The sequence below is a fragment of the Aquarana catesbeiana genome, linkage group LG10 (assembly GCF_042186555.1).
Source record: "Aquarana catesbeiana isolate 2022-GZ linkage group LG10, ASM4218655v1, whole genome shotgun sequence".
Taxonomy (NCBI): domain Eukaryota; kingdom Metazoa; phylum Chordata; class Amphibia; order Anura; family Ranidae; genus Aquarana; species Aquarana catesbeiana.
The window spans coordinates 244,133,714-244,157,542 of record NC_133333.1 but is presented as its reverse complement, the minus strand read 5'-3'; the positions used below and the strand labels follow the sequence as shown (position 1 = coordinate 244,157,542).

Here is a 23,829-nt window from a genome sequence, read left to right as displayed (position 1 = left end):
CCATGTAATGAGAAGATCTCCCCAGCAGCTGTTAGGAATGTTGTCTCCGATCCGGGCTGGTCCAAGTGAAACGCCTGGAGAGGGGGGGAAGGAAAGCTCTCTTGCTCCCAGTGTGGCAAAGGAAAAAACAAAAGAGCGGAGCTCCAATAGTGTAAAAACTTTCGGAATTTATTAAATAAAAGTACAGACCGCAACGGAGAGTGCACGCTCCGTGAGGTGAAAAATACAATTAAAAACAAGCCGGCATATAAAAATCGTAATAACCCGTGCATAACATGGGGCAATCGTGACGGCTTACAACGTAGCCACGCCCTACATGTTTCGTCATTAGTAGACGTCTTCAAAGAGGCCTTTTCGTAACATAGGATTGGTCATTCCAACACTGCCTTACCTGGGGTGTACCAAGGGTTTTCCAGATCCTGCACCTCGTTTACTATCTTCTGGCCAAGTACAATGGAGAGGCCTTTCCATAACAAAGGGTTGGCCATTCCAACATTGTTTTACTTGGGGTGCACCCAGGGTTTTCCAGAACCTGCACCACATTAACAGTTTTTTGTATAAGTGCAATGGAAAGGCCTTTTGTTAACAAGGGTTGGTCATTTCAGCATTGCTTTACTTGGGGTGCACCCAGGATTCTCAGATACTGTGCCACAGTAACCGTTTTTTTGTCAAAGTGCAATGGAGTGGCCTTTTCCTAACCAAGGTTTTTTCATTTCAATATTACTTTACCTGGGGAGCACCCTGGATTTTCTATATACTACACCATGTTTACCTTTTTTTTCTGGCCAAGTGCAATGAAAAGGCTCTTCCTAACATAGGGTTGATCACTCCAACATTGCTTCATCCAGGGTGCACCCAGGGTTTTCCAGATCCTGCATCACATTAACCCTTTTCTGGCCAACATGGGGTGTTAACATAGGGTCCACCCAGGATTTTCAAAGGGGTTTTCACTAATACAATGGTTTCCAATTAGCAGCTCTTAGCCTGAACAGTTCCTGGGAATTCAGGCACCCAAAAATTGATAGCTTTTCAGATTTTTCTGTTGCCATCAATAGTATCTGTGCAGATGTCTCTTGGGTTATACAGTTGGTAGTTGGAATGGCTTCCATTGTAACTTGGCCTTCAGGTGTGTAGGTCTGCTGTGCTCATGAGCATAGAGCAGAACAAATATTCCCTGGCTTCTGAATTCTGCGTTTAATTTCCAACCCCTGGTTTCAGATAGCTCTGTTGCTCAGCTCGTAGCATTTCCAAAACATATGTAGGGAGATTCGTGCTGTTAAGCCAAGTCTTCCTGCCTAACATTAAATGATGGACTTTTCCAAATCTGGTAAAATTCAGTTTTGGGCACAAGTTTACAAAAATGTTATTGGAGAACTGGAGAAAGTGCAGAGAAGGGCAACCAAACTGATAAGAGGCATAGAGGAGCTCAGCTATGAGGAAAGATTAGAGGAACTGAATTTATTCTCTCTTGAGAAGAGGAGATTAAGGGGGGATATGATCAACATGCACAAATATATAAGTGGTCCATATAGTGAACTTGGTGTTGGGTTATTCTCTTTAAGATCATCAAGGAGGACAAGGGGGCACTCTTTACGTCTGGAGGAAAAAGATATTTGACCTCCACATAAGCAAAGGCTTCTTCACAGTAAGAGCTGTGAAAATGTGGAATAGACTCCCTAAGGAACTCGTTCTGACCAGCTCAGAAGATTGTTTTAAAAAAGAACCGGATGCATTCCTCAGTACACAAAACATAACAGAATCTTAACATTTATAACACCAGAGATTGTTGATCCAGGAAATATCAGAGCTTACAGTCTAAGGTCCCTTTCACACAGATTTAGACAGCAGCCAATTAACCTATCACTATGGCCTAATACACACTGGGCGTTTAGTAGACATGTGCACTGCCGAAAAATTTGTTGTTTTTTGTTTCATTCGTTTTTATTATTTTTTTTTGTTGTTTTTCGGGTCATTCGTTATGATCACAGTTCGTAAATTTGTAAATCTGGGTCATTCGTTACGATCGCAATATGTAAATTCGTAAATGTGTAAATTAAAAAACTTGTAAATTTCGAAAATTCGTAAATCCGAAAATGTGAAAATCCGAAAATTCGAAAGAGTGGAAGTCCAGAAATTCTAAATAATAACTAACTAACTAGCTAACTAATAATAACTAACTGTTAAATTATAGGTATTGGAATTTCCTTTCAAATTTGGCTGTTAGTGAAGGTAACGAATACGAATTTATCCAAAGTTAGGAACTATCCGAAATAACAAATGCCGCATCTAAACAAATGGAACGGAACAAATTAATAATAAATAATAAAAAAGTTTTTATTATTATTATTGTTATTTATTATTATTTATTTGTTACGTTCCATTCGTTTAGATACGGCATTCGTTATTTCGGATAATTCATAACTTTGAATAAATTTGTATTAGCCTAATTTGAAAGGACATTCCAATACTTATATATTAATAGTTAGTTATTATTTCATATTTTCAGGTTTTCGTTAATTCTGTGTCCGAATGAACAAATTTGACGAAATTCGTTACAAAACAAATTTGTTACAAAACAAATTCGGAACGAAACTAATTGCACATGTCTAGTGTTTAGCCCCAAAACATGAGACTCCATCATTTAGGTGCAGGAGGCAAGGCACAGTCACACTGTGTTACTAATATTTAGGGCATTATGCACCCAGAAATGGATGCCCGGAATGTAGACTGCTTGTGTCCAGGCATTCGTTCCTGGGTGCATACCGCCCTAAACAGTGGCACCCGATGCACTGTTAGCCTCTTATAGACTTTTAAAGGGAGTGGGGCTGGATGGTGTGCCTGTGGCTTCTGTCTTATGTACTGGGGATCTGGCTTTGCATGTGCAGGCTACACCACGCAGTGTGGACTGGTTCTAGCAGCACTTTCCAGTGAACCATTGGTGCTTGGATACTCCTCTCCTGGATGTTACACGTCGTGTAGGACTTTACCAATGTAAGCTCTGTTCAAGCCCCTTTTCTGTCTGGGATACCTGCTGATCAAGGGAGCTGTAGGGGCACCAACAGCCACCTTTTAAGCTGAGGCTCCTTTCGTTTCTTATGGGGTAATCTCCTCTAAGGTAAGGTGATCCCCGTGCACCCCACATGGTACGCCTGTTAGCCAAGAGGACCTCTCACCCCACTTCTCTGCACATTTGCTTTACCTGTATTCAGTACAAATATTGTTTTTACCTTTTACCTTCGGCTGGCTATGCATTTCACATCTCTGCTCAGGCATTATTGTATTTATCAAGATTGTGAAAACCTACCCTGAAGAAGGAGCTCTAAAGATTCCGAAACGTGTTGGTTATGGTTTTCTGTATCAATCGCCAATATTACCACTGAGTGGATTTACCTCTTGCCTGTGGCTTCCGAACACTTAATAATTTGTTCATGTATTGTGGCCTGGACATTTTATAGATAGGCAACTGCTATCCTCATATTGATTAGTGGTTCCAAATTAATAATAGCTACTGTAGTAAGGAATAGACACAAAAGAGACACTCAGCATCTTTCCAAATAACTGTTCTGCTTTATTATGACGCAATTGAAGGTTTTTATACACATGATTATGTAGGTATCACTAATCTCATATCATTAATATTACAATTGTATTTGTATGGTAACAAGGGGCGTAACATAGGCAGGCTAATTCTAATCAGGACTCGAAAGAATGTAAACATGTAATGAAAACATTATTAGTGCCGTGTGCATAGTGAGGGCAGTGTGCAATACATACAAAATACAATACAATTATGTACAGAACTTACAAATTTGCTTTACAATTGTATGCAATAATATTTTTTTTAATTATTTTTAATAACTTTTGATACTAATAAATACTTCTTGTTTATATAATTTTTGTTGTTTGTACATTCCTCTGAGCCCTAAAAGTCCCATATGCTAGGGGAGTTTTTTCTCTCAATCTATGAGGGATGTGGCCAAATCTTTACCAGAAATTCAACACCTCTCTCTTTTATATGTAAAGGGGATAAGCACCCAGTGTGCCTGAGGCCTATGTCTTTGGAGTGTGGGAGGACGCCAACACAAGCACAGAGAGAACATGCAAACTCTGTGCAGATAGTGTCCTGGTTGAGATTCGAACCCCAGTGCTGCAAGGCATCCACTAAGTTACTATGCTACCCACCCATAGGCGTGCGCACAGGGTGTGTCAGGTGTACCTGGGCACATCCTAATCACCCCCTGTGTGGCACAGATTCCCTTTGTTTAGACCCCTGATATTTCACCAAAGCCCCCTAATGGGGCCCCTAAAAAAACTGCAAAAAAAATGATTAAAAAAAATAAAATAGTAAAAAAATAATAAAAAATAAAATAATAAAAATGAAAAAATACTGACCCCATCTACTGCTCGACTGACATCATCAGTATACACATGCACATACATGCATATGTGTTTGAGCTTTGGGGTGCACACCCTAATGCAATAGGCTGCCCACCCCTATGTACCCACCTGTATATTTATAAGCTTGCCTTGTAGACTCCAGCAGATATTTCTTGGAACAAATCTTCAGCACCTGTGCTGCCCCTAAGGCCTCGTACACACGATCGGATTTTCGGCAGAGAATTGTGTGATGACAGACTGTTTGCCTAAAATCCGACCGTTAGTACGTTCCTTCAGACAACAGTTGTCCAACTTTCCACCAACAAATGTTGGATGGTAGGCTAGTAAATTTTCGGCAGACAATGGTCTGTTGTCAGACTTTCATATCATCTGTGCACAAGTCCGTCACACAAAAGTCCAAAGTACAAACACGCATGCTCGGAATCAATGCTCACCAAACACGACATTAGCAGAAGGTGCTCAAAGGGTGGCGCTCAAGAGCTGAAAGTCCGCGTAGTACGTCACTACGTTCGTGTTTGTTGGCCGACAATTGTGTGCCGTTTGTATGCAAGACAAAATCCAGACACACTCCCTTCGGACAAAAGTCTGATGCTCTGTTGGCCAACAATCCAATCGTGTGTATGAGGCTTTAGGCCCGGCTCACACTGGTGGGACATACGCTCCGACTTTGAGAGTTGTGCCCCATTAAGTGCAATGGAACCGTTCTAATAGGAGCGACTTTAGATGCGACTTCAGCACGACTTGCATTGACTTCCATCATATGCAAGTTGTGCCGAAGTCTGGCCGGGATGTCGGCTTCAAAATCGCGGCAGTGTAAACCGGGCCTAATGCTATATTGATGCATCCCCTTAGCAGGTACTCAATTGGATATTTTGTGTGATTGATGGTCCTTCCACAGTTAAAGAGTAACTCCACTGCGTTGAGAAAAAAAAAAACACCTCCCCTTCCTTTGGGTGATCTATGTACTTTGCAGGGATTTTACCAAACTGTGTTGCAGATTCCTACCTTGTGTTATTTTGGAGAAATAGCTGTTTGTTTCTCTGTGCCCATGGGCATGTGAGTGAATGTGAATGGGAGTGACTTTGTAATAATCAGCTGCTGCACTTGCAGGGCTCTAATGAGGAAAGTGTCCGGGTCTGTATCCCTTTAGACTTGATTTGAGTATCTCAACAAAAGTGACATTTGTATTGCAAGGGATGCCCAAAATCTGACTTGTATCTCTGGAATAATCAGTCAGCCAATCACACAACATTTCTGGGGGGGCGTTCTGTACACCATCTTTGCACCAATTGTATTTTACAGAAAATGACAGCGCTGCAGGTTGAAAACAAAATGTCATTCTTAATAACATTCAATTACAATATGACTTGTGTAGCAATTGTATACGTTATCTATCTATATATATATTTTTTTAATTTGCTATTTTTTTTCCCCCTCAAAAGTGGAATTACCTTTTAAAGTTGTGCATGGCACATACAGAGTGCCTTGAAAAAGTATTCATACCCCTTGAAATTTTCCATATTTTTCATGTTACAAACAAAAACGTAAATGTATTTTATTGGGATTTTATGTGATAGACCAACACAAAGTGGCACATAATTGTGAAGTGGAAGAAAAATGATAAATGGTTTTCACAATTTTTTACAAATAAATATGTGAAAAGTGTGGGGTACATTTGTATGGCGCCCCCCGGAGTCAATACTTTGTAGAACCCCCTTTCACTGCAATTACAGCTGCAAGTCTTTTTGGGGTGTCTCTACCAGCTTTGCACATCTAGATAGTGACATTTCTGCCCATTCTTCTTTGTAAAATAGCTCAAGCTCTGTCAGATTGGATGGAGAGCGTCTGTGAACAGCAATTTTCAAGTCTTGCCACAGATTCTCAATGGGATTTAGGTCTGGACTGTGACTGGGCCATTCTAACACATGAATATGCTTTGATGTAAACCATTCCATTGTAGCTCTGGCTGTATGTTTAGGGTCGTTGTCCTGCTGGAAGGTGAACCTCCACCCCAGTCTCAAGTCTTTTGCAGACTGTAACAGGTTTTCTTCTAAGATTGTCCTGTATTTGGCTCCATCCATCTTCCCAACAACTCTGACCAGCTTCCCTGTCCCTGCTGAAGAAAAGCATCCCCACAACATGATGCTGCCACCACCATGTTTCACAGTGGGGATTGTGTGTTCAGGGTGATGTGCAGTGTTAGTTTTCCCCCACACATAGCGTTTTGCTTTTAGGCCAACAAGTTCAATTTTGGTCTCATCTGACCAGAGCACCTTCTTCCACATGTTTGCTGTGTCCTCCACATGGCTTCTCAGAAACTGTAAACAGGACTTCTTATGTTTTTTTTTTTTATCAACAATATCTTTCTTCTTGTCATTCTTCAATAAAGGTCAGATTTGTGGAGAACACGACTAATAGTTGTCCTGTGGACAGATTCTCCCACCTGAGCTGTGGATCTCTGCAGCTCCTCCAGAGTTACCATGGACCTCTTGGCTCTTCTCTGATGAATGCTCTCCTTGCCCGGCCGGTCAGTTTAGGTGGACGGCCATGTCTTGGTAGGTTTGCAGTTGTGCCATACTCTTTCCATTTTCGGATGATGGATTGAACAGAGCTCCGTGAGATGTTCAAAGCTTGGGAGATTTTTGTTATAACCTAACCCTGCTTTATACTTCTCCACAACTTTATCCCTGACCTGTCTGGTGTGTTCCTTGTCCTTCATGATGCTGTTTGTTCACTAAGGTTCTCCAACAAACCTCTGAGGGCTTCACAGAACAGCTGTATGTATACTGAGATTAAATTACACACAGGTGGACTCTATTTACTAATTAGGTGACTTCTGAAGGCAATTGGTTCCACTAGATTTTAGTTAGGGGTATCGGAGAAAAGGGGGCTGAATACAAATGAACGTCACACTTTTCACATATTTATTTGTAAAAAAAATTATGAAAACTATTTATCATTTTCCTTCCACTTCACAATTATGTGCCACTTTGTGTTGGTCTATCACATAAAATCCCAATAAAATACATTTACGTTTTTGGTTGTAACATGACAAAATGTGGAAGATTTCAAGGGGTAGTGTACTGGTAATGTTTTTTTTTTTTTTTTTGCACTAAATGAAACCTGGAATACTCAATGACTTCAATGTACACAACCTACATACAATGCAGATGCTTGTGGCGTTGTCTACAGTAATGAATGTTTATGCAGCCAGGTGCAATGTATTAGTAATGTGCATTGCAGCTGAGAGACCATCTGTGCTTGTGTTGGTCAATTGTATATTCCTTTTATGTTTTTTTTTTTTCATTGCTGTTGCTCAGTGATGGATGGAAGGATTTAATGACATTATTGTTTATTTTTACTTTTAGCAGACCTTAAATGGGATTTGCTTTACTAGCTAGCTTGTATCAATTTGATTCTCCCCACCCCCCCCACCCCAAGAATCGTTCTGCTCGGATGGGACAGCTGGCCAGAGATGGGTTGAAGACAAACTCACATTCAGCCCTGGTTCACACCGAGCTGCGATTTCGCATGTCAGTCCCGATTTCGGCGGCGATTTTACAGGCATCTGTGCAGGTTTCTGCACAGATGTCAATGGAAATCGCACCCCCCGAAATCACAAAAAGTAGTACAGAAACGACTTTTTGAAATCGGTGCGGCGCCACAAATGCGACTAGGGGCGGTGCAATTGCCGCCGATTTGACATGCGATTTGACATGATGTCAAATCGCATGTCAAAATGCACCAATGTGAACCGGGGCTCAACTGAACTTTGTGTTGAGATTTTGCAGGCCCCCGGGATTTAGCTCTCTTAAGCTCCATTCACACTAATGCGTTTTTTGATGCATTTTGCAGAAATGCATGGGAATTTTTTAACATGGCTTCCTATGGAACATGTTCACATCAATACACTTTTGTACCTCTGCGTTTTTGGAAAGGGTCAGGCACTTTTTTTCGTGCAAAATGCAGTGTTTTGCATGTAATAGAATTCAATGGACCAGCATCAAAAATGCAAGTACAGCATTTTTGCAGCGTTTTTACAGCGTTTTTGCTGCATTTTGCGTTTTAGGCGTTTTTTTTTCTAGACTGTATACAGTCTAAAAAAAACTGTAAAAAAAAAACTGTGAAAAAAAAAAAACAAACGCAAAAACGCAGCAAAAACGCCGTAAAAACGCTGCAAAAACGCTGCTCAAAAACGTGGCAAGCATCACAAAAAACACTGCAGAAACGCTCAAAAGCAACATGCATCGGTGTGAATCCAGCCCTATGCATTTTTAGTGCTTGGAGGGCAGAGGAGGGACATGAGGTCTAATAGATCTCTCCAAAAAGAGGACCCGATACAGCCCATGCTATCACAAGGGATGCTGTTCATCCCTTGTGATAGCAATTAAAGAGGAACTGCAATCTGCTCACATAATTTGTTATAAAAACATATTTGCCATTCTGAAGCTTCCCTCCAATCACTTTGCATATTATTTTATATATACTGTGATTCTGTACTTGCCAAATATGCTGCAGAAATCTCCCTCCACTGAGTCTGGCTGCAGCCATTTTAACTGTGGGCAGCTGCAGCTGCTGCCTGTTCACTTCCTGGATTTACACAGACACACAGAGGCACACCTGCAGCTCTGCAGCTTTCATTGGCCCTCTTATGACTCATCCCCCCTCTCCATAGCTCTCAACTGTCCCTGATTTAGAGGGACTGTCCCTGATTTGGAGCAATGTCCCTCTGTCCCTCATTCCTCCTCATTTGTCCCTCATTTTGGTCTGATCTATATAGTTTTATATAAAATGCACTTTTTATCTATCAAAAAGTGTTTTCCAGCGCTAAACCTTTCATCTGATTTCTAAATTGCTGCATTTGTAAATTCCAAAAGCCAATATAAAGGAGTAGTAGTGGTAAAAAAAAAAAGCACTTGTGGGTTTAACCAATCTTGTTTTTTTGTACAATTCTCCTTTAAGGGGGGCGTGGCAAGGGGGTGTGTCCTATGCCTGCATACTTTTGCTGATAGGTGTCCCTCATTCCCATCTCAAAAAGTTGGGAGGTATGCATGTATTAAGATAAAAAAAACCTTCTGCCTTTACAACCGCTTTACTGTAGTTTGTCGCCATTCCATGGGCGAGCACAATTTTAAAGCGTGACATGTTTGGTATCTTATTACTCGGTGTAACATCTTTTTTTAGATTAAAAAAAAAAAAAAAAAACTATAATATTACTAAAATTCATTGAAGTGTATTTTTAACAAAACATTTGCATTTGAAAAATATCATGTGACATAAAAAAATTGCAGCACTCACCGTTTTATTCTCTTTGGCCTCTGCTTAACCACTTGCCGTCCACCCCATAGCAGATTTACTGCGGCTCTTCTGTGCGATTTTTCACTTCTGCCCTCAGAGCGCGCGCAGGCCCCCCGGCTGGGCCCACTTCGGCTGGGATGAATCACAGCAGAATCCAATCTGTGGGTGCCGTGCATCAGACGTCCGCCAGAACCCGCCAATTGCGTGTAAGACACACATAATGGAAATCTGCCCATGTAAACAAGGCATATCTTCGTTCTGACGGGGGGGGGGATGGATTTCGAATAAAAAACATCACTTCCCCTAGTAAAAGCAGCACACACAGTACACAAAAACACTGGCTAGGCACACAGTTAACCCTTTGATAACATTAGATGTTTAACCCCTTTCCAACCAGTGTCATTAGTACAGTGACAGTGCATACTTTGGCACTGATCACTGGATTAGTGTCACGGGTTCCCACAAAGTTTCAGTGTCTGATTTGTGCGCCACAAGTCGCTGATTGCCGCCATTACTAGTATAAATAAATAAATACAAATTCCATAAATACATCCCATAGTTTGTAGATGCTATAACGTTCGTGTAAACCAATCAATATATGCTTATTGGGATTTTTTGAACCAATAACCTGTAGCAGAATACATATTGGCCTAACTTTAAATTTAAAATTAAATTGACATTTTTTTTTTTAAATTTTGTATTGGATATGTTTTATAGCAGAAAGTAAAAAATATTGTTTTTTTTTTTTTTTAAATAGTCTGCTTTTTTTTGTTTATAGCGCAAAAAATAAAAACCGCAGGAGGTGATCAAATACCACCAAAAGAAAGCTCTATTTGTGGGGAAAACAATTACACAAATTGTATTTGGGTACAGCATTGCATGACCGCGCAATTGTCAGTTAAAATGACGCAGTGCCGTATCGCAAAAAGTGGCCTGGTCCAGGGGTGTAACTAGAAATAGCAGGGCCCCATAGCAAAATGTTGTATGGGGCCCCCCTGCAAACAGTCCCCCCCCCCCCCACAGCTGCCCTAGTGTCAATGCAGCGTGACCTGTGCCCAATGCAGCGTGACCTGTGCCCAATACAGCGTGACCTGTGCCCAATGCAGCGTGACCTGTGCCCAATACAGCGTGACCTGTGCCCCATACAGCGTGACCTGTGCCCAATACAGCGTGACCTGTGCCCCATACAGCGTGACCTGTGCCCAATACAGCCTGGTCTGCCTGTGCCCCATACATCCCCACCTATGCAGAGGAAGAGGCAAGCCACCCAGATCAGCAGAGAGCGGGATTGCCTGCTGTAATAGCTTTCATTTGAATTTCCTATCTTCCCGGGGCTCATCATCACATAGCCCCACCTCTTGGCCCGACGCCATTGATGACGTCACATGTCCCGCATTGGATCGGCGTTCTGTCTATCAAAGGCACCGGGCCAAAAGGTGGAGCTATGTGAGGTGAGCCCCGGGAACACTGGAAGTTCTAATGAAAGCTCTTACATCGGGCAATTCAGCTCTCTGCTGATACAGACAGCTCGCCTCTTCCTTTCCTCTCTCTTCCCCTGGCTGGGAGACTGTGCCGGCGGTGCTCTTATCCTCACCGGGCCCCACTCGGCTGCGGGCCCCATAGCGCCCGCATGGGTCGCTATGGTGGTAGTTACGCCCCTGGCCTGGTCATGAAGGAGGGAAAGGGGGGGGGATCTTCTGGAGCTGAAGTGGTTAAAGCAGGAAACTCCAAACTACGGGCCACCAGCTGTTGCTGAACTACACATCCCATGAGGCATTGTAAAACTCTGACATTCACAGACATGACCAGTGTGGATATAAATCAATGATTTCAATAAAAAAAAAAATCTTAAAAATCTGTTTTTTTGGATTTAAATCATTTTTTTTTATTTTGATCACATTTATTTTCATAAAATGATTTTGGAGTAAAAATCTATCTAAAGATAGTTTTCTATTTTAAAATACATTAATAATTTAGTTTTATTCAGCATGAAATGGAGCTTAGTTATGTAGCATGAGGCTGCATATTCTGCAATATTTACATTTTTGGTGTTCAATGAATCCAAGCTGAGATAACATGCACTGCATTGATGCATTCACACAATTTCACAGTAACCATGAGATGAAACATAGTTCAGGAATATTCCTTTATCCCATTGTTTTGCAAATCTATGTACACTACAAACTGTATGATTGAATCGGCTCTGATATCGCTGTTTTACTAACCTGACAGCTTATTCTAAATAGGAAACCTTCATTTTGTTTGCAAATATTAAAGATTCTAACTACCAGCAAGAATAAGTCCTTACATTTAAAGAGCACCTGTCATATCAGATCCATCATGGCAGCGCCTGTTAGCGGGAATCCAATCACCTGCTGCCGCCACGTCCCTCACCTTGTTGTGTCACTGCCACATCACCAGCCATTAAAGTGAATGGGACTGTCGGTGAGTCAACAGCGAGTCAGAGGAGGAGCCTCTGCGGGACAGAGGAGGAGCCTCTGCGGGACAGAGGAGGAGCCTCTGCGGGACAGAGATGACAGCTGCTCTTTAAAGATTATGATTATAATCAAGCTATTTTACTAGTGATTTAAATAAAATCTGCCCTGGACACGACTAGGAATGGTGGGAATTTGTAATTCCTGAACAACTGGAGGGCCATAGTTTGGAGACCCCTGATCAAAGCGTGACATGTTTGGTATCTATTTACTCGGTGTAACACCATCTTTTAGATTTTACCCAAAAAAAATAATAATAATTGGGTATTATATAGTGTTTGTGTTCACTAAAATTCATTAAAGTGTATTTTCCCCAAAACACTTGCATTTGAAAATCTGCTGCGCAAATTATAATGTCACATAAAAAATTGCAGCACCCACCGTTTTATTCTTTTTGGCCTCTGCTTAAAAAAAAAAAAAAAAAAAAAAAATATATATATATATATATATATATATATATATATATATATATATAATGTTTGGGGGTTCTAAGTAATTTTCTAGCAATAACATTTAAAATACATGTATGAGAGAAATGTCAGAATTGGCTTGGTGGGGTCAGGTGGTTCAATCAACACAAGGTTAACTCTGGTTGCTAGGGGTTCCGGCATTGGCACGTCATTGTTCTCTATGCTGTCTTATTAGGAAAGTCTACAGTATGTGTGGTGGAAAGTCCTGGTGGTCTGAGGTCGTATATGGGGTGTGCATGGATAGTCACGGTTGCACCCAGAATCTCCCCGTTCTTCCATGCTCTACATGTATTGATTACATCGTTATGTTCTCCATCCGTTTCATTCATTATTCCTTTCTCTGTATTAAACAAGTTCTGTAGCTCTGGTCAAGGTTAGAAGATCCCACTTCTCCCCAGCCTGCTTTTGCTGTTTAATTCTCTCCATAAAGTTGTGGCGGGGTTGGGGAGGGGGGGTTGGTTTTTTCGGCTGAACTCCCACCACCTGGTACCATTGCTTGCTTGGATTATTAGTTCCTGGTAATTTAGTGCCCTTGCACCGGGTCGATTTGTGCCTTTTCATTTCTAATTGATCTAGTGGCTGTTTAAATGGCAGGAGGCATCTGTTGAGAGTTGGAAGGTTCATAAGGCGCAATAATTCATAACGCAGTCTGGAATTTGTCTTTCATATCCCTGGGCTAAGCTCCTGCAGGGCTGCCTAAATTACGGCAGGCAAAGCTTTGCTTTATATTCTGTGCTGAGGACGCAGAGCCCCGCATTAAACTGGGATCAGCGTAGATTACACTATAATATGATGCAGCATTAGAGCCTGCAAATTAGACTGTGCAAGACGGTTAACCCTTTCCGCCCCCCCCCCCCCAAAACCTCACAGCGAAGCGCCAACCAGGCTTCCTCAGAGCCGTGTGTACAGAGTGCACCAAGCCACAGCAAAGGAAAAAAAAACTCCTCTACACCTTTAAAGCCTATATTGGCCAATGCCCTGGAGCGCGGTCAATTTGTGCCGGTCATTATGAGCTAACAAGCTTTTCACTCCACCATTTCTCTCTGTAGTGCATCACAAATTTGGATTTTTAATAGTGAGGAAAAATTTGCTTTCTTATTTTGTTCCTTTGGAGTTGTTTTTTACTGCTCCCTACCCCATTGCAGGGCTTTTTTTCTCAGAGAATAGGTGCATGTACTCCTTCCTTCACCCCTTGTCTCTGCCCCCTACCCTCCTCTGAGCACAGTCCCTTGGTTCCTCTCCCACCCACCTCCAAGCACCATCCCTTGGTTCCTCCCCCTATCAACTTTCTGAGCACCGTCCCTTGGCCCCCCCATCCACCTCCGAGCACTGTCCCTTGGTTTCTCCCCCTATCCACCTCTGAGCACCGTCCCTTGGTTCCCCCCATCCACCTCCGAGCACTGTCCCTTGGCTACAACCCCTACCCACCTCCGAGCACTGTCCCTTGGTTCCTCCCCCTATCCACCTCAAAGCACCGTCCCTTGGCTACACCCCCTACCCACCTCCGAGCACTGTCCCTTGGTTCCTCCCAGTATCCACCTCGGAGCACCGTCCCTTGGCTACACCCCCTACCCACCTCTGAGCACTGTCCCTTGGTTCCTCTCCCTATCCACCTCCAAGCACCGTCCCTTGGTCCCCCCATCCACCTCTGAGCACCGTCCCTTGTTTCCTCCTCCTATCCACATCTGAGCACTGTCCCTTGGTTCTTCCCCCTACCCACCTCAGAGCACCGACCCTTGGTTACATCCACCTCCGAACACTGTTCCTTGGTTCCCCCCATCCACCTCTGAGCACCGTCCCTTGGTTCCTCCCCCTACCCCACTCAGAGCACCGTCCCTTGGCTAAATCCCCTACCCACCTCCGAGCACTGTCCCTTGGTTCCTCCCCCCATCCACCTCTGAGCATCATCCCTTGGTTCCTCCCCCTATCCACCTCCAAGCACCGTCCCTTGGTCCCCCCCATCCACCTCTGAGCACCGTCCCTTGTTTCCTCCTCCTATCCACATCTGAGCACTGTCCCTTGGTTCTTCCCCCTACCCACCTCAGAGCACCGACCCTTGGTTACATCCACCTCCGAACACTGTTCCTTGGTTCCCCCCATCCACCTCTGAGCACCGTCCCTTGGTTCCTCCCCCTACCCCACTCAGAGCACCGTCCCTTGGCTAAATCCCCTACCCACCTCCGAGCACTGTCCCTTGGTTCCTCCCCCCATCCACCTCTGAGCATCATCCCTTGGTTCCTCACCCTATCCACCTCCAAGCACCGTCCCTTGGTCCCCCCCATCCACCTCTGAGCACCGTCCCTTGTTTCCTCCTCCTATCCACATCTGAGCACTGTCCCTTGGTTCTTCCCCCTACCCACCTCAGAGCACCGACCCTTGGTTACATCCACCTCCGAACACTGTTCCTTGGTTCCCCCCATCCACCTCTGAGCACCGTCCCTTGGTTCCTCCCCCTACCCCACTCAGAGCACCGTCCCTTGGCTAAATCCCCTACCCACCTCCGTGCACTGTCCCTTGGTTCCTCCCCCCATCCACCTCTGAGCACCATCCCTTGGTTCCTCCCCCTATCCATCTCAGAGCACTGTCCCTTGGTTCATCCCCCTACCCACCTCAGAGCACCGTCCCTTGGTTCCTCCCCCTACTCACCTCAGAGCACCATCCCTTGGTTCCACCCCTACTCACCTCCGAGCACCGTACCTTGGTTTCTCCCCCTATCCACCTCCGAGCACTGTCCTTTGGTTCCTCCCCCTACCCACCTCCGAGCACTGTCCCTTGGTTCTTCCTACCCACTTTCTAATGCTGCCCCTTACAGAGTACAGAACCAAGTAAGCTGAATGCCAGGTAATTTGTATGGAATTTGTTAATTATAACAAGAAAAGCAGTAAAATAGATCCCCTTCAGGCAGCAACAATAGACCCCCTGAAGCAAAATACCCTCTTAGGCACAATAGACCAGTCCCAGTAACAATTGACCCCAGCAGTAACAATAGATCCCCCAGCAGCCAGCATCAATAGACTCTCCAGTAGCCAGCAACAGTGGATACTTCTCAGCAACAATTGATTCCCCCAGTGACAATAGATCTCCCACCAGCAACAATAGATCCCTATATTCCCTAGTAACCAGCATCACTAGACCCTTCAGCACACCCCAACACCCCTTGCCATTACATGAATTCAGTACTGAAGGTGCTGGATCTGTGTTTCCCTAAGTTCCCACTGAAAAAAAGCCCTGCCCCATTGTAGTTCAAGCATAACTAAACCCAAAAACAAAAAATGTAATATATTGTATCTTGCTAATTGTTGGATGCAGTGGCTGAATTCGTTTTCTTTTTTTTCAATTTGTATTTCTTTTTTTTTCACCAGGTGATCGATCCTTTTTTTTTTTTTTTGAAAAGCCAGTGGAGTGCAAAACACACCCAAAAACTTCCACCCGGTGCCAAAAAAAGTGCACACACATAAAGAGTGACACACAAAAATGTGCAACAGGTGTTACACTGATCCTCCACTAGGGAAGGACCTTACCCTGATCCCCCGGGGCGTTGGGCTCCAGACGGGGACTGAGGTACTTCACTTGGGTCCATTTGGCCGAAACCAGATGGACCCCTGTTCTCTGGAAGGTCTGCCGAAACAGACCCACCCAAGTACTAGGTGGGACTCCCCTGAAGGGAGACCCCATGAGAGAGGGCGAACCAAGCCAGAAGGCCTATGTCCACCCCCTCCCAAGACTTTCAGAGTAGGCTTGAGGACCCACACCCTACTCATCACACAGTGACAAACGTGTATACACATCAAACAAAAAAATACAAAAAAGTGACAAACACGGGGATGAATAAAAAGAAAGTGGGGAGAAGGAAGTGAGAGAGTAAAAAGTGGCCATTGTGTAATACAATGGCCGGGCCTCCGGCCAAGAATGAAAATTTCCCCTGGTCCTAGCCAAAAGGCTCGGCCCAAGAGGCAGGTGCGAAAAACGTGTGTTGTGGTAAAGTGACCGTGGTGCCATAAATTAAGTGCCTGAACACTGACTGTACGGCACCCCTGAACTGCCCCTTCAGGGGCACATTCACCATTGGCTTTTCGTGCAACCCTGACCCCCAACCCAGACCACAGCAGCCATGAAGGCCTGAAGTTCAGGAAGCTTAGTGATAGCCCTTTACCATCAGGCCCCACCATCGCTCCCATCCCTCCTACCTAATTACATTCTGGAAATATGAACCACTCCCCCCCCCTCCCAAAGGAGGAGTCAGTGTTCTCTCCCGAAAAACTGACCGGAGCTAGAACTACCCCAATCTAGGCCAGAAGGCCAGGGACCCGACCCTCTGGCCAGACCCAATGGTTCTCCATCCCCATCAGAAGGCTTCCCTTTCGGCTACAAACCGCTCCAAGTTACCTTTACACCAGCAGGTTTTGCATAGCCTCCGCCATCCCTGATACCACTTTGCTGTAGATCAGGGACAGAAGCAAGCGCCACCTCCTGGCAACTGATAAGAACAGATACTACACTTGATCTTAGCCAAAAGGCCGAGAAGGTGATAGATCCTTAGCACACTTCCTTAGGGTTGCTGCGCTCACTCCTTCACTGTATCTGTAGAGGAGTAACACAGCCACCCTTGGACAGCTGCATTGTCAATCTTTGGAGAGGGTGGTGTTAGAGGGACTAGTAGATTTAGATGGACTTTACATATGTAAATGACTAATAATTTAAAGCTCAACTACAGCTAACACTTATTACAGTGGACCCAAACTCAGCAATACTCATCTTTGTTTCAATGGTCTGATGCCTTTGTCCCTGGCATCTTCTCCCCAGCTTCTTCCAAGTGCTACTCTTTGGCAATTTTGATTGGCCAGCTTAGGATGATGTCAGTCCTGCACATGTGCAGGAGTGCAGTCATCCTGGTACATAAGCACTGCGCCTGGAATGTCAACTAAGCTGTGCTTGTGCAGCTCAGTGTACATTCTACAGATAGGCAGATAGGTTTATTTTGTTGCACAATAGACATTGCATGTCTCTTCTGCGATATATAGCCTGCCTGTTCGTAAGGTCTGGCCTGCCTGTTCCTAAGTTTTTATTATTGTTGCCTTTAGTTCTGCTTTAAGTGTTCATGCACATGTGCAGGCCTGGAGGTGGTAAAACCAGGTGTCTGAGCTGTAGTTTTACTGCTCCCCTGGCAGATCACCTGAACAAAGACACACAGCCGCTCAGGGCTGTACACATGCCGCTACCACAATGCTGTTATTCACCGCCATGGCAAAAATGAAAGCCATCCATTTATGGTGAAGGGATTTTCAGTCACCTCTGATCCTATCCTTGGCGTTTTTACCATCCACTGGTGTTCCCATCTCATCTCCTTACTTTATTTTATTCATTTTGATTGTTTTGTTTTACTATTGAAAGGGACAATTTATTTGCGCAGCACTTTTATTATTTATAAAAATTAAAGCAGACCTATACTCGACCCAGAGCTACCCGCCAGCTGCCATCTTCAGGCAGCCCGCCTTTCGGTCTCAATCGCCGGTTTCTCTCATTGGCCAGGGCAAGATGACATCACTCCCGCACAAGCGTGGGAGTTTCGTCCCCTTCAGTGTGGCCGAGGTTGTACAATGAGCTGCACCTGCGCAGCTCACTGTACGGGAGTGGACAGGCAGGTAAGTCATTTTAATGTAGAATAGACAAAGCATATGAAAACCCTGCCTATTCACCCTTATTTATTTTTTAGAATAACATTCTAGTTTAACCGCTTGCCGACCCCTGCACACAGATGTACGATGGCAAATGGGCGTACAGGTACGTCCCTTTAAATTTGCACGCCGCGGGAGCGTGCCCGCCGGTCCCGGGAGCTCGATGTTCGCCAGCGGCCCGCGATTGCAGTGTGGAGAGGTAGAACGGGGAGATGTAAACAAGGCATTTCCCTGTTCTGCCTTGAGTCATGGCAGAGATCTACTGCTCCCTGTCAGCGGGAGCAGTGATCGCTGTCATGTCCAAGGTAGCCCATCCCCCCCACAGTTAGAATCACTCCCTAGTACACACTTAACCCCTTCATCGCCCCCTAGTGTTTAACCCCTTCCCTGCCAGTGTCATTTACACAGTAATCAGTGCATTTTTATAGCACTGATCGCTGTATAAATGACAATGGTCCCAAAATAGTGTCAAAAGTGTCCGATGTGTCCGCCATAATGTTGCAGTCACGATAAAAATCGCAGATCGCCGCCATTACTAAAATAAAAAACAATTAATAATAAAAATGCCATAAAACTATCCCCTATTTTGTAGACGCTATAACTTTTGCGCAAACCAATCAACATACGCTTAATGTGATTTTTGTTTTACCAAAAACAATACATATCGGCCTAAATTGAGGAAAAAATTAGTTTTTTTATATATTTTTGGGGATATTTATTATAGCAAAAAGTAAAAAATATTGCTTTTTTTTTCAAAATTGTCGCTCTTTTTTTGTTTATAGCGCAAAAAATAAAAAACGCAGAGGTGATCAAATACCACCAAAAGAAAGCTCTATTTGTGGGGAAAAAAGGACGTCAATTTTGTTTGGGTACAGCGTCACATGACCGCGCAATTGTCAGTTAAAGCAACGCAGTGCCGCATCGCAAAAAGTGCTCTGGTCAGGAAGGGGGTAAAATCTTCCGTGGCTGAAGTGGTTAAGCAGCATGTTGCGCTTGGAGAATATTACCCGTGTAAGTCTCTGGGGCTGTGCTGTAACCTCCCTACGTTGTAGTGTGGTGGATCGGCATTTTCGGGGTTAAATCAGGCATCGTGGAGGTGACAGAGGGGTGGCAGGGGCTGCTGCACATGTGAACGAGCCCTTACTTATTCTTAAATGTATCTGGTGTAATGACCCCGAAATCTCTCCCTCTACAGAATTGGCACATAGTAGTGCAATGTGGAAATCAGGCTTGCAATAGGAGGCGGGGCAGTGTCACAGTTTGCAGAGCTGTGACCTTTTAAGAATGTCATCTTCTTATGCTAATGAGCCGTGAAGCACAGAGAAGGGGGTGGTCGGATCAAAGTAGTACCGGTATATGCCTTATTATGCAAATCCTTAAACACCACTAAATACATTTATTTCAGCTGTTTGTTTGGCTGTTCAGCTGGAGGTTCTCATGAAATTACAAGCAGCAGGTGTCTCATACTTCCATGTCTAGAACACTACTGGTAGCAGTTAAGGTGTCCTTGAAATCCAGCAGAAAGCGTCCTGTACATGACGCAGATCTCAGTTGACGTATCTGATTATTTTCTGGTAGGATTTTGCCGTTCTGATGTGCTCACTAATGGAAGTGTGTTCTGTATCCCTCCAGACATCCTTTGTTCCCCCTCCTGACGCTGCTGTTTGAGAAGTGTGAGCAGGCCACGCAGGGCTCCGAGTGCATCACATCTGCCAGCTTTGATGTGGATATCGAGAACTTTGTCCACCAACAGGAACAGGAGCGCAAACCGTTCTTCAGCGAGGACCCCGAACTCGACAACCTGGTAATCTTCATCACCAGCCTTCTCATGTGGAGCTACTTTATATATAATATGTTCAATCACAGAACTCCTTTCCTGAATGACGTTTTTTACAGATTCCATGAACTAGATTAGCTCAGTTTACATTTTACCCGTCACAGGTCTGACCATTTCAGAATGAGCACATTATACTCACTGTACCCTGTGGACCCACTGCCTACCCTATCTACAGCACTGTACCCTGCAGACCCACCGCCTACCCTATCTACAGCACTGTACCCTGCAGACCCACCGCCTACCCTATCTACAGCACTGTACCCTGCAGACCCACCGCCTACCCTATCTACAGCACTGTACCCTTCAGACCCACCGCCTACCCTATCTACAGCACTATACCCTGCAGACCCACCGCCTACCCTATCTACAGCACTATACCCTGCAGACCCACCGCCTACCCTATCTACAGCACTGTGCCCTGCAGACCCACCACCTACCCTATCTACAGCACTGTATCCTGCAGACCCACCACCAACCCTATCTACAGCACTGTGCCCTGCAGACCCACCGCCTACCCTATCTACAGCACTGTACCCTGCAGACCCACCACCTACCCTATCTACAGCACTGTACCCTGCAGAACCACCGCCTACCCTATCTACAGCACTGTACCCTGCAGACCCACCACCAACCCTATCTACAGCACTGTGCCCTGCAGACCCACCGCCTACCTTATCTACAGCACTGTGCCCTGCAGACCCACCGCCTACCCTATCTACAGCACTGTACCCTGCAGACCCACCGCCAACCATATCTACAGCACTGTGCCCTGCAGACCCACCACCTACCCTATCTACAGCACTGTACCCTGCAGACCCACCACCAACCCTATCTACAGCACTGTACCCTGCAAACCCACCGCCTACCCTATCTACAGCACTGTACCCTGCAGATCCACCGCCAACCCTATCTACAGCACTGTGCCCTGCAGACCCACCACCTACCCTATCTACAGCACTGTACCCTGCAGACCCACCGCCAACCCTATCTACAGCACTGTGCCCTGCAGACCCAACACCTACCCTACCTCCAGCACTGTACCCTGCAGACCCACCGCCTACCCTATCTACAGCACTGTACCCTACAACCCACCGCCAACCCTATCTACAGCACTGTGCCCTGCAGACCCACACCCTATCTACAGCACTGTGCCCTGCAGACCCACCGCCAACCCTATCTACAGCACTGTGCCCTGCAGACCCACCGCCTACCCTATCTACAGCACTGTACCCTGCAGACCCACCACCAACCCTATCTACAGCACTGTACCCTGCAGACCCACTGTACCCTGAAAATCCGCTGCTCACACTACCTTTGACACTTCACCTTGCAGATCCACCTCTTACCTTATCTCCAGCACTGTACCCTACAGACCCACCACTCACCTTATCCCTAGCACTGTACTCTGCAGACCAACCCCTCACCCTATCTTCAGCACTGTACTCTGCAGACCAACCCCTCACCCTATCTGCAGCACTGTACCCTGCAGATCCACCTCTTACCTTATCTCCAGCACTGTACTCTGCAGACCCACTCACCCTATCTCTGGCACTGTACCCTACAGACCCACTCACCCTATCTTTAGAACTGTACCATACAGACCCACCATGCACCCTTTCTCCACCACTGTATCCTACAGACCCACCACATATCTTATCCCTAGTACTGTACTCTACAGACCCACCACTCACTCTGTCTCCAGCACTGTATCCTACAGACCCACCACTCACCTTATTCTTAGCACTGTACGCTACAGACCCACCACTCACCTTATCCCTTGCACTGTACCCTACAGATCCACCACCCACCCATCTCTAGCACTGTACCCTACAGACTCACCCATTATCTTATCCCTAGCACTGTACCCTACAGACCCTCCATGCACCCTCTCTCACTGTACCCTAAAGACCCACCGCTTACCCTATCTGCAGGACTGTACCCTAAAGACCCACCACTTATAATTTCCCTTTGGGAATAAAGTATTCTGAATCTGAATTGCCCTATCTCTGCCACTGTACCATATTGGCTCATCATTACATGATCCAGAAGTACCATAAAACCTGCAGATCCACCACTTAAGTTATCAGCAGCACTATACCCTGGGCCTGCCCTAGATGTAACACTATACCCAACAGATGTACCTCTCACCTTATCTCTGGCACTGTATCCTGCAGACCCATCACTCATCCTATCTCCAACACTGTATTGTACAGACCCACCACTAATAGTTTCCTATTGGGATTAATAAAGTATTCTGAATATTCATATCTTGGCCACTGTACCCTGTTTGTTGGCCCACGACTCCATGATCCAGAAGTACCATGAACCCCGCAGATCCACCACTTACCTTACCTATAGCACTGTAGCTTGCAGACCCACTTGCAGGTTTAATGATCATGCTATTACTGTGCTTGATTAGCCAGCAAACTCGCCGACCTAAACCCCATAGAGAATCTGTGGGGGTATTGTCAAGTGAAAGATGAGAGACACCAGACCCAGCAATGCAGATGAGCTAAAAGCCACTATCAAAGCAACCCGGGCTTCCATAACACCTCAGCAGTGCCACAGGCTGATCACCTCCATGCCACTCCACATTGATGCAGTAATTCTTCATGCAAAAGGAGCCCCGACCAAGTATAGAGTGCATACTATACTGTACATGGACATACTTTTCAGTAAGCCAACATTTCTATATTAAAAATCCTTTTTTTTTTATTGGTCTTATGTAATAATCTAATTTTCCGACATACTTTAGTTTTTTCACTAGCTGTAAGCCATAATTATCAAAATTAAAAGAAAAGAAATGCTTGAAATATTCACTCTGTGTGTAACGCAGAATTGAATTATTGAAGAAAATAAACTTTTTGATGATATTCTAATTTTATGAGATGCACCTGTACTTACATTGGTCCAAACTGGACTAATTGAACTGTAAAAATTGCCATACCTAACCTTCAGCCCTAAGGGAACTTATGTTTTCTATGGGTTCCCTATAGGGGGTCAACTGCCAACACCGTTTATTGCCTAATTTTTATATTTAGGAGTGCTTCATAGGAGTCTTCTCTGATTGCACATCTAAGTAATTTGATTGATCCGTGTCCAAATACTTTTGCTTTAGGGCAGTCCCGCCATTCCCTGAGCACCATGAGCAATGATTGGTCCATAAAGAGCTTGAGGAAATTGTAGTTGCGGGTTTATTTCTCCCCTATTTCTGGATTATAAAGAAACTGCCCATGTCACCTCCCATAGCAGTAATTACTCGTCCTGACGGATTGCAGTGATTATTCCATCGATGATGTATTTTTCCGTCCACACCGAACTATAAACTTACAACACAACTTCTAAATGATTTCCTTTTAATTGAACCTTCAGTCTTCTGAAGTCGGAGCCATTCCGCGGTCACTAGTTTTTATTTGTTGTTTGGCTAAATGTTAATGGCCATGACTTCTCTTTCAGGAGCTTCGCTACCTTCATTTTTAGTGGGATTGCATTTTAAAGGGCAGAGAATCTATTTATTATCAAGGGAATAATAACAAGGAGAAAGAGGGTGAAAATTTCCGCACAGTATAAAAAAAAAAAAAAGAGTTGGTTTATCAACACACCGGAGGGAGGAAAATACTTTAAAAAAAAAAAACTCAACGCAGTCCACTCTTATT

At 44.7% G+C, this 23,829-nt stretch overlaps 1 protein-coding gene and 1 pseudogene across 4 annotated transcripts in view; one reads left to right on the top strand and one right to left on the bottom strand.

Annotated features, from left to right (window-relative positions):
* Nucleotides 1-23,829, top strand: part of PKNOX2 (PBX/knotted 1 homeobox 2) — a 763,496-nt gene that overhangs the window by 649,482 nt on the left and 90,185 nt on the right. For all 4 annotated transcript variants that reach the window (XM_073603571.1, XM_073603573.1, XM_073603570.1 and 1 more), the window contains one exon: nt 19,969-20,140. In XM_073603571.1, coding sequence (XP_073459672.1) covers nt 19,969-20,140 — 172 coding nt within the window. The remainder of the gene's footprint in view (nt 1-19,968; nt 20,141-23,829) is intronic.
* Nucleotides 17,057-17,190, bottom strand: LOC141111595 (U2 spliceosomal RNA; annotated as a pseudogene).